Source organism: Apodemus sylvaticus, chromosome 16 (genome assembly GCF_947179515.1).
Source record: "Apodemus sylvaticus chromosome 16, mApoSyl1.1, whole genome shotgun sequence".
Taxonomy (NCBI): domain Eukaryota; kingdom Metazoa; phylum Chordata; class Mammalia; order Rodentia; family Muridae; genus Apodemus; species Apodemus sylvaticus.
Genome location: NC_067487.1, coordinates 16860756 through 16872604, shown reverse-complemented (window position 1 = coordinate 16872604; position 11849 = coordinate 16860756). Strand labels below are relative to the sequence as shown.

General features: G+C 44.6%; 1 protein-coding gene across 1 annotated transcript in view; it reads left to right on the top strand.

Moving 5' to 3' along the window:
* The first annotated feature begins 3601 nt into the window (after nt 1–3601).
* Nucleotides 3602–11849, top strand: part of Marchf11 (membrane associated ring-CH-type finger 11) — a 99578-nt gene continuing 91330 nt past the window's right edge. The window contains exons 1-2 of the mRNA XM_052159957.1: nt 3602–4132; nt 5316–5471. Of these exons, the coding sequence (XP_052015917.1) occupies nt 3602–4132; nt 5316–5471 (687 nt within the window). The remainder of the gene's footprint in view (nt 4133–5315; nt 5472–11849) is intronic.

Here is an 11849-nt window from a genome sequence, read left to right as displayed (position 1 = left end):
GTGGGAAGTGGCTTTGAATGATACATCTCGGTGTAGGATAGGGTTTGATATGTGCAGTTAGAGTTAAGGGGAGAGGGAGGAAGCTGTAGGTTGTGGACCTCTCTGTATGTGGAGCTGTGCTGACAAGAGGTTGACAGACAGACACTATTTCTGGTACCTGACAAGGCTGTACTCTGCACAGGTGAGTGCTGGGTTTGCAGCTCCCCGCTATCAATATAACCTTGTTGTTTCACAGCAGAAGGTTGGGGAAATGATTCCTGGATTGAGTGTAGGCTGGATTCTTAGTTTCTTTTCTTGGGTATGTGAAGACAACTGGCAACACTATGTATTATATTGTATTCAATCTCCACGGAGATATCAATGTAAGATATCTGTAAGAGCTACACTCAAAAAAAATTTTTTTTAAAAGCAGTTCTAAAGAGCTCTCCAGGCTTATCTTTATTTGTTTGAAGGATGCATCAAGGTCACCACTCCTAGTTTAGATTCGGGATAAATCTAAAATCACTCTCACACACCATAGCCTGACTTACCTGCTATTTAACCCCTCTCCCTTTCAACTAACTTCAATATTTAATCCCAGGGCTTTTGAATACCAGGGGAGGCTGCAGGAGAAACTCTTAGGGTCACGCATTAAAGCCACATAAGGACATGTGGGGGCACCCTTGCCTGACTTTTTAACATTTCCCCATCATTCTTCCATTCAGTTACTGGTGTCTAAGGGGTCTGTATGTCGGAGTGAAATGGACTGCATAGGGAAGGACGTATTCGAGGACCACAATAAGGGGTTTAAACATATTTGCTATGGTGTTTAGCTTTCTCCCTCTCTCTTTCTCTCTCTCTCTCTCTCTCTCTCTCTCTCTCTCTCTCTATATATATATATATATATATATATATATATATATATATTCCACATACATGTCACCATTCACTTGCATTTGACAAAAGTTGACTTTTAAAAACTTGATGAACACCAGCTTCTGTTGGCTGTTGGAGGTGAGGTGTCCTTTCCATAGCCCTCCTGTGCCTCCCTTCTCTCTTCCATTTGGATGTCGGCAGCTGATAGTTCCTCATTACTCCACGCTTTTACAGTAGAGGTCAAAATTCAGTTTCTACGGGTCCATTGAAGACTCAGTAGGTAGGGTGGAGCATTTGTTAGTGGGGGTGGGGTGTGGGGGTGAGGGTGGGGGTGGGGAGAGATCGGCCTCCAAGTTCAATGAAAGTGGGGAACAATGTTTCTTTCCGTTTTTCATGTGGTTAGCCATCATATTAAGAAATGAAATTTTTGACTATTGGAGTTATTTTTTCAGAAAGAAGCAACTGGAAGAACACATCTAGCTGCAGTTTATCTGCTTGGCTATCTACACCATCTCTGCCTTCATTTTGCCCTTTAATAACATATTTTGTTGTACGATTGATTAACAGCGTATCGAATTACCTGTGATGATATATAAAATTTGTCCCCTTTTAAGAATTTATGACTCAGGCATTTGAGTCTATGCATGCTTAGGAAAATCTTATGAGTGGGGTAATATACAAATGCATGTGTTGTGCTTTTGACAGGCGAAGACCCAAGCAACCCCTGTCTACCGTCACATTTCTTCAGGGTGGTAAACGTCCAGGGCCTGCAAGGATTATTTTAAAAGCGTGTTTGCTGCCTGCCACTGTGCTACCAAAAATAAACTGGTCTGAGGGAACTGTGTGAGAGGACATTCCTGAAAGCGGTTTCATCTGAAGCCATTTGTGGCGAAGCAGTCTTCATTTTTTCCCCCTTTTGGAACTTCAGTTGGGCCACACTGATATCTGTCAAAAGACCTGGGCCTTTACCTTTCTCTCCTTTGTTGTTTCTCTCTCCCTCCCTTCCTCCCTTCCTCCCTTCCTCCCTTCCTCCCTCCTGCCACCCTCTCTCTTTCCTTTTTTAAGAAAGGCAAATGTATACTTGAAAATTCCACTTAAGCTTGTATTTTGCCTCAACTACTTCAATTCTGTTAACTGGAGTCAGAGGCTCAAAAACAAACCACATGCCACAGAAGTATTTCCAATAAGAGGAAGAAAGGATTGGGTATGAATGTTGGCGTGTGTGTGTGTTCCTGTGCCCCTCACCCCGGCCTGGACAAGTGGGTGTGCACGCACGCACGCACGCACACCCAAACCCACACCCATTGGTGTCAGATCCACGGAAGCAGGAGTCAGTAAAAGTCCTTTATTAGGCCGGTGACCTCGAACAGCTTAATTTGCCTATCTGGTCCTGGGTCTTCAGCTATGAAATGTAGCCAAAAAGTAATGTTTTAGAGTCAGTCTCTTGTGTCAAAGACATTAAGGCTCCACTTCAGTGATAAGTCACAATTGATTTGCATAGACACCTTGCAGGGTATAAATCCAAGGGCTGCTTGGTTTGCAACAGAGCGCCAGAGCACAGGAGCACAGATTTCTGTCCAGTACCCTACTGGAAAGGCAGAGGGAGAGAGAGAGAAAAGGAGAGAAAAGGCAGGGAGGAGCAGGGAGCAGGAGAGAGGCCAGGGGAAAAGGAGAGAGAGAAGACAGGGAGGAGAGACTGGGGGCAGGGGGAGGGGAGGAGGAGGGCGGACCCAGGCTGAGTCAAGCAGGGGTTCAAGGTTGTAGCCACTTTTCCTGGGAAGGACGCAGCAATATTACTGCAAGCGTGAAAGAGACCCACAAGGCACAGAATGGGGCACCGCAACTCTTCAATCTCGGAAGCATCGGAAAAATTTGCAAATCCAGAATGTATATTCAGGAGAGGGGGACAGGAGGACTGGCGCATTCCCGGGGATGACAAAGGTTCCAGAGGCTTCTGCTTGAAGACTTTTGAGATGCCGAGTGCTCTGAAGGAGAGAGAACTAGGATCTCCAAAACAACAGTAGAGCTAAGAGCAGTTCCAGCATCTGTCCCTAAGAGTCCTTTCCTGCGTGCCTCTGCTCAGTGGGTTCTTACACCCCACGAATGCCTACCTCGCCCTCATCCTAACTCCCACGCGGGTCTCCGCTTGGCCCACCGCGCCCCCACCCGGCCGGTGTCTCGGAATTCCCCCAGACCCACCCAGTAACGGTTTTTGGATCGGCAGCTTCCGACCCCTCCCCCTTTTCCTTTCTCACTGGAGCCGCAGTGCCGCGCGCTTCAGAGGGGGGCAATCCGCCCCGGAACCGACGTGAGCGGCCCGGGGCGGGGTTAGTGGAAGCGGCCCCGGGGATCCCCCCAGTTCCAGCAGGGTCCTCTCGGCACCCCACACCTCCCTCTCACGCACGACTTGCCCACCCCCATCCTCCAGTCCCGCGCTTGTTCCCAGCTTCCTTGCCCAGCTCCTCCCCGCCTCCCACCCCCGCCCCCCGCGCGCCTGGCACGCGCAGCCGAACTCGGCGCCGCCTCCAGCAGAGCCGAGCCGGCGGCTCCGCTGAACAGCCGCCTCTGCTGCCGCCCCGCCAGTCCTCCGCGTTCTCTCCTGGTCCCGCCCTCCTAGTCCCTGCGCCCCGGTTCCCCTTCCCACCCTCCTCCCTCCTCCCTCTCCAGCCTCCCCCTACGCTCTCTCTGGCTGCAGTCCGCACCCGGCCCGCCACTGGGCGGGCAGGAGGACAGCGGTGACTCCACCATGAGCGACGAGGGCAGCAAGCGGTCTAGCCGGGCGGACAGCCTCGAAGCTGAGCCACCTCTACCCCCGCCGTCCCCACCCCCGCCTCCGGGAGAGTCGGCCCTGGTCCCCACCTCCCCACGCTACCGGCCGCCGCTGCCCGCGCCTCTGGAGCGCATCGTAGGGTCGGGCGAGCCGCCGGTAGAACTGGCCGCTCGGCGCAAGGGCGCGGGAGAGCCTCTACCGCCGCTGCCGCCGTCTCTGTTGCCCGGCGACCAGGAGGTGTCAGCGGCGGGCGACTCCTGCGAAGGTCCTAGGCTCCTTCCGGAGGTGAAGGTCCCCGAGGCTGCGGCGGGGAAAGGCAGCCCGGGGGAGCCCGAGGCCGGCGCGTGCGGGGAGGGCGAGCGGCGAGGCACCGGAGACCAGCCCGAGACACGCTCCGTGTGTAGCAGCCGCAGCAGCAGTAGTGGCGGCAGTAGCGAACAGCGCTCGGGGCATCAGCACCAGCACCATCAGCCCATTTGCAAGATCTGCTTCCAAGGCGCAGAGCAGGTAAGGCCTGAGGGACCCCAAGAATGCGGGTGGTGAGCGCTGGGCAGACCCAGCCCGCAAGGGTAGAGCTTTCAGCACCACGGACAGCGCACGCCTCACAACTGAGTCTTCCTCCCCAGTTCTCTTTCTGAGAAGGCAAATAAAGTGTCCAGGTGGTGAATACAGAAGTAAATTAATCTATGCCTTTTCTCCCTACCTTAGTTTGAATTCAGGCACTCCTCGGGTACTATAATGGTAACATCATTAAATGTTTCTTGTGAATTACTCAAAGGATTTTAGTTTATCAGTAGAATAGAGCCTATAGAGTGGAAAGGTGAAGTCTGTTTTCTGTTATTGTATCCAGAGAACTTAGTCTCAGAATACAAATGAGGCTGGGGATAAGTCATGCTATATCAATACCAATACGAGGTATGCAATACCAATATGCAATACAAAAAGAGGGTGTTTTCTGTTACAAATTTTTAATGAGAAAGGTACTACAGTTCTTGTAAAAGGAAGTACTTAAAAAGAAAGGGTATTTTAGCCTACTGGTGTTCTTGATACTTTGTTAGAAACACATTTTAAAATTATAAACATCATTAAAGTCCCTTGCAAACTTCCACAAGAATCATCGAGCAGGGGAAATGATAATGCATCTCCCTTGCAAAGTGTGTGAAAACATTAGCTTTAATGTCTTTGAAAGTTAGGAAGTTGCATAAGAATATGCAGGCTTTCAGGAAATAGTGCCCCGAGTCAATATTTATGATGCTACATTTAGAAAAAGTAAAAGCACAGGCCACTGTGAGCTGCTTTCTGCCATGCACTTCTCCTTTAGCAATGATTAAGAATAACTGCAGAGGAAATGCATCTGACCATCCACTTAAAAGTTATTAAAGAGATTTAATAGTAGAGCTTTCTCCCAAGGGCATTGGGGGCTATATCTTGCAGACATTTTGTATGTCAGTCGAACGTTTATGTCATAACTCTAAGCACTATCTTAGAAATAGTTTTTTTTAAGACTTTAGTGTCATTCCCATCAGAGATATAAAAAATTAATTTGGTTTTCTGGGATAGAGCTTGATGCTCATACCATTCTGGGTAAAGTAAGTAGATGAAAAAGAAATTGAGCTTAGGGTTTTTTAAGTAGAGGCAGAAACACAGATATTCACAGCGGCCTGCTTCTTCTTCTTCTATTTTTTTTCAGGGTGAGTTGTTAAATCCCTGCCGATGTGATGGGTCTGTTCGGTATACACATCAGCTGTGTCTTCTAAAGTGGATCAGTGAGAGGGGCTCTTGGACCTGTGAGCTGTGCTGTTATAGATACCACGTCACAGCCATTAAGATGAAGCAGCCTTGCCAGGTAGACACAGTGCTTGCTCCTCCAGGAATAATTTTGTTAACATGGGTACACTCGAATCTCATTTTGGCTTAAACAGTCTCCTTCATGTCACTTAAGAATATGTAATGCAAGTTGCAGCAAGACCAAGATGTAGAATTCATAGGCTGTGCTTAGAGACAGCCATGGCATTCTATCTGAGAAACTCCAAGGGCATTTTAACCAAATCATTTCCTTTATAATTTGTTATTTACTGGTTAAATTATACCCGAGTTCTGTTTCTTAAAGGCTAAGTTGGTAGAAATGAATCCACGTGAGTCTGTTATAAGAGATGCTATACAGCTAATTTAGCAGACTTTTTTTTTTTTTTTGCATTTTTAAACCATACCTAGCCCTGTTTATGGAAAAGAGATGCAAATGGGGTGACTGTTTACCAGTGTGGAAATGTCCAGCCGAATCTATCAGCTCAACTCTAAGCATTCTTCCTGCTTACATTTTCAGTTCCATAAGTTTTTAAAATCTTGTCTGTATTAATTCTTGGTGCCATTCAGTTACATACAGGATGCAGGCATGTTCCCCGAAGCTGCTCTCCATAATGCTGTCGAAGTTCTACATAGTTTCAAATCTTTGTGTAAAATCCCAGTGACACAGTATCATAAGTATGCAGTTAAAAGCCCCCTTCCCTGCCCACTGCAATAGGCTTCTCTCCCCCTCCCCCCCGCCCACTCCTAGCTCTTTATTTTTTTCCTGGGTGGAAGTGACTCAAGTTCTTTGAATAGGCTGATGGAGTATCAAATACAGAATATTAAGAAGAGAGCTTAGAGGAAAGTGAGAAAATACGTAACAGAGATCTGGTAGGAGATGGAACAGAGATACAACAACCATGAAAAAGGCAATGGAAAATTTGAAGAGAGAAACACAATGCAACCCAGTGGCCCTCACTACTAGGTTTGCCCATGACCAGTAGGCTTACCCATGACCACCCTAGGTTCAGCCATGATCAAACTAAATTTATATTGAGGTACATAACATGCATGGCACTGTAATTTTTCTGAAGGAATCCAGAATGTGAATTATTAGTGCATTGGGAATATAAATTTCTTAGTATTCAATTGGCACCTTATATGCAATTAATTTGCAACTCTGAAATTTGCATTTAAAGCATGATTGGCAGTCATGAGATGAAAAAGGGAATTTTCTCCACCTTAGGCTTCTAAGTTACTTGAAAAAGGGAAACTAACCTAACGAGAGTTATGGCCACATGGAAGTCAGTCACAGACCTTTTCCAATTCAACTTATGCTGTCCTGATAATTAGTTGGAGCCACATTCAAAGGTTATGGCCTGGCTGACATTGTTGTACCTAAGATAATCTTATGAACAGATTACATGAGCCTCGAGACATAGGAACTTTTTCTCATCAGCAGTGAGCCTAGAGAGAATGGTGTATGGAACTACAGCAGAAAGTTAGGTATTTCAAAAAGTTCAAAAACTTTTAGAGCTACTATATATTCATTCCTTTGGAACATTAATTTTGCAGTAAATAGAATTAGTCTCCTTATTAACACTGAATAGATGTAAAAGTCTAGGCCAAATAATACTATTTATAGTAATTTTAATCCTATGGCAAAAGGAATTTATGTCTTTAGTTTCATTAATTTCATAAAACAATCAGTAATTACTTTAACAAAAGCACTTCTCTGAACAATTTTTTTCCCCAAAAAGTCAAATCCTCCAAATTAACCAACACTACTAATGCATTTAAGATTATATATATGATATGTGATCTGTAACATTATCTGATTATTACACTGAGATGGAAAGTAATAATTAGAAACAGGTTCATGCATGTTGTATCATTCCAGAGATGAAAGAATTTTGAAGACTACATCTAATACCTATAAAATTTGGTACTCATTTTTTAAGGTATTAGGGATTGACCCAAGACCACACGCATACATGACAGGTACTCTACCACTGAGCTGTACCCCAAATCCGAGCTTGATACCCTTACCTAATTGAAATTGGCCACGAAGCCCTAAGAATGGGTGTTAGAGTCCAGATGAAGAGACATAGCTTTGTTCCCAGCTATTATGGTTGACCCACAACCTGAGCAGTCACTCTACGTCTTGATGTGAGGTCCATGGGAGCCGTCAGTCATTATTTCCATGTTCCTATGACCTGATAGGAAGCCATATCCCCTCTGGGTAGAATCAAACAGGAAGCTCTTCTTTTCCTAGTCTAGCACTCTGTTTCCTATGAATAGGATCTTCTCATGGTTCTGAGCACACAATTCACTGAACTAGATCAGAATACAGACTGAAATTGAACACAGACATTTACTGAGCAGTTGGTCTGTGCTAGGTGCTTTTAAATGCCTTATACTCAGAGATACCACTATCTAGTCTCTGTAACATACTAGTAATCTGATCAACGCTGTTATCTTGACATTACACAATGTGAAACTGGAACACAGCCAGTCTCTTCTAGGGATATACCTGGATTCTAACTCAGCCTGGCTTCAGGGCCTGTGATATTAAGTGGGAATGCTGGGAAGTTCCCTTTAGTCTTCTGCTAGCCTGTCTTGATATCTCAAGGTCTTCTGTGAGTTTTCCTTTGTGGTATTTGAGGCAAGCAGGAGCTAGTGTTCCAACCCAGCTTTCTAAGAAAGAGTAGAAAGTCTTTTGCTGTATAACAAACTTTCTAAATTCTTAGTGATTTAAGCGGCCACTATAACTTAGTGCCTCATGAGAGTCTGTGTCTCGGTTGAGGTCAGTGGGAAGCTTTGTTCCACAGAAGGGATTATCTGGAACTTAATTCAGAGGTTTGGCCTTGTCAGCATCCTCAATGACTTGCCTGTTTGACTTGTTCTTGGTGGTGGCTGTTCCTTGGGGCTCAGTTCCTTTGGTACCTCAGTTCTCCTTCCACTTCCTGTGCTTCTAGCACAATGAAATATGCAAGTAGGCATATGTACTATGAATGTACTAAGACTCGACCTTGGAAGTGACATGATTTCATATCTGCTGCATCCTCGTATTTAAAGCAAAGTTAGTCTGACTCTACTTCCAGAGGCTGACCTGCCTTTAAAGAAAGACCACTCCCCTCCCCCAAACTTCCCAGGAGAAAGTGTCTACTGTGTCTCACATCCCTATTCTGATCTCTCTATTTGGTCTTCCTCAGGTCCATGTGAACTTTCCGCTTGGCATCGCTGTAACTTTCCTCTTGGGGCTCTGAGCTGAAGGAGGCTCTCAGTCCATGCAAGCTTGACTTGCCTTTGTTGCTTGATGCATTCTATCAAGCACTGTGCAGGGCTGTTGGTTAACATCATGTCTTCCTTATTGTTCACTGGGAGGTGGGGACAGTGATGCTCAAGAAGCAGGTAGGCAGGAGACAGGCATGTGTGAGGAAAACCTGCCACAGAGTGCCTCACAGACTCATGTGAACAAAACCTGCCTGCCACAGAGCGCTTCACACTTTAGTTTTCCTTGTTTCTCTCTCATCAATATTCTCTCACTCCCCTTCTGTTTCAGTTGTGCTCAGTGGTAGAACCTTGGAGAAAGTGAGCAGACACATTTACACCTTAATCTGTGCATCATTAGTAGAAAGAGTTAAGACACTTGAGGCACTTAAAATGCATTTACCTTCCTCCCTACTTACAGAATCTACTTAGTAAATGATATATTAAATGGCATATTATTAAGTGATAGACTTATATATCATTAATAAATATGTCTACATCATTATAATATTCTATATATCATTGTTAAATGACATATTAATGGTATTTTAAGAGTGAAAGCTAATTCTGTCTTGAAGCCCATATTGTGTCTGAAGACTGAGCTGCCTTAGCATATAAAACGACATTCAATTTGTTGGTGTCATTGTAAACTGACAAAGCAATGTTGTAGCTTTTGAATGCTGTCTTTGATATGTAGTTTTGTGGGGTAACATTTATTATGTAATGTGCCATGTGGAACACTGTACCCTTGACATAAAACTCAGACTGCTTCCAGATAGAAAACATATTAGAAGTTGCAACAATAATATTAATGTACATATGAATTAACTTATATTTAATAGGTTTTGTTGTTGTTGTTTTAAACAGGTTTCTTTGTATAGCTCTGGCTGTCCTGGAACTCCCTCTGTAGACCAGGCTGGCCTCGAACTCAGAAATCCACCTGCCGCTACCTCCCAAGTAATGGGATTAAAGGCGTGCGCCATCACTAATGGTTAAAAGAATTTTAACCATTATTTTCTTTGTGTGTGTATGTGTGTGTGTTTGTGAGAGAGAGAGAGAGAGAGAGAGAGAGAGAGGGAGAGAGAGAGAGAGGGAGAGAGAGAGAGAGTCTGTGTGTGTGAGTCTGTGTGTGTATGAACCTGTGTGTGAGAGTCTGTGTGTGAGTCTGTGTGTGTGTGTGTGTGTGTGTGTGTGTGTGTGTGAGAGAGAGAGAGAGAGAGAGAGAGAGAGAGAGAGAGAGAGAGTCTGTGTGTGTGAGTCTCTGTGTGTATGAACCTGTGTGTGAGAGTCTGTGTGTGTGTGTGTGTGTGTGTGTGTACACATGTACATGTGCATATGTCATGGCATTCTTATGAAGGTCAGAGAACAGACCACTTGTGGCAGTTGGTTCTTTCCTTTTGCCCTGTGAGTTTTGAAGATCAAACTCAGGTCATCAGGCTGGGTAGCAGGTGCCTTTAGCCTCTGAGTCATCTCTCTAGCAATAACATCTTTAAAAAGGAGATGAGCATGACACCTATGCCATCTCATATTTTGAGGATCAATGTCCTATGTCATGCTTAGAAGGGCTCTGCCCCCCCCCACTTGGTCTAACATCACTGTTACCTGTTCATCCTGCAGAGACACTGGGGCCTGGTCCCCTCTCATTAGAGGGGCCCCTTGTTCCCTTCTCTCTGCTGTCACCAAATTGCAGTTACTGCCCTCTTTCTATTTAGTTCTTTCAGTTTTGTTTTTAATTAATAATATGGTATAAACATTTAGGGTATTGAGAGACGTTTCAGTGTATGGATAACACAGTACAATGATTAAATATAGACAACTGATGTATTCATGTCAGATATTTAACATTTTTTTGTGGTAGGATTATGTAAAACAAGGTATTTTAGCTCTTTTGAAATACACAGAATGTTGTTGAAACTACTTCCTGCATCTAACTGCAGTCTGGTACCCAGCGACCGCTGTCTCCCCTTTCCCACACTCTACCCCAGCCCATCTTCTGATCATTACTCTCTGCTCTCTACATGTAATAAATCAGTGTCTTGAGGATTCTGCACACAAGTGAAGTCATGCACCATTTAGTACCTGATTCCAGGCTTATCCCACTTAACACGATACCCTTAAGTTGCACCCATATTGTGGCAAGTTAGGGAAGTTCTTGTTGTTCTTTTGACTTTTCCTCCCCACTAAGACTGAATAGTGTTCCTTTATATACACGCGCCATCTTCTGTGGGCAGGTAGGCTTTGATTGTCAATTCCATAATCTATTTTTTTTTTTGTTCAACATGATTCTTCACCTACATTTTTGCTTCTTGTCTTTATTTTTATTTATTTATTTATTTTTGGCTAAACATATTGTAGATTCTAACTGAACCCATTATCTTACATCATTAATAAATCACTATTTTTGAAAGCACTCCAGAAGTCCCTCCCTGTGAGTCTAATTTATCTCCATCGTGAGTCGTCTTGAATTTGGAGATCTGAGATTTAGAGAATTTTCAGTGTGGATATTTCATGGGAAGGCTCTATCAAAGTTAGACAGCCGTTGTGAATTTGTGGTTTGGAATGGCGGCCATTGGGTGGAGTGTGTGTGACCAGTCAGTGGGAAGTCAGGGAGTCTGACTTAGAGCTTGTGGAAGGGTCATGGCACAAGGCTGCCTGCCAGAGAATCACAAAGCAGTGTGTCAACAGGTAAACAGACACCCCTCCCCCAACTTCATCCCTCCTCTGCCGCCTTTACCTGAAGAGATGGAAAAGTCCTGTCTAACTGCCTTGTCTTCCCGGGCTTGCAGGCTGGCCAGTTACCTTCTAAGGCATTGGGCCCCTGGCTATTTTTACTCACTGTCTCTACTGCTTTTCCTTCAAATATTCATAATGTACTCTGGGCCTCAGGTCTTCTCAGAGCTGTAAGAATAATGCGAAATTCTTTCACAAAAGGTCAGGGATGGGACACAATGTTATTTTTCAGTTTTAAACCCTTGTTACTAAAATCTTGAAATTCCTCATAATAGGTACAAATTAGCATTATTTGTAGTCAACTTAGACATTGTTCCCAAGTCCAACTTCTAGACTGATTTGTAAGGCACATCCAGATGTCATTACTTTCTTAAATGGGCTATGAATGGGATATTCTCACCTTCATGGGACTTCACTAGGAGAATGTGCTAGGAGA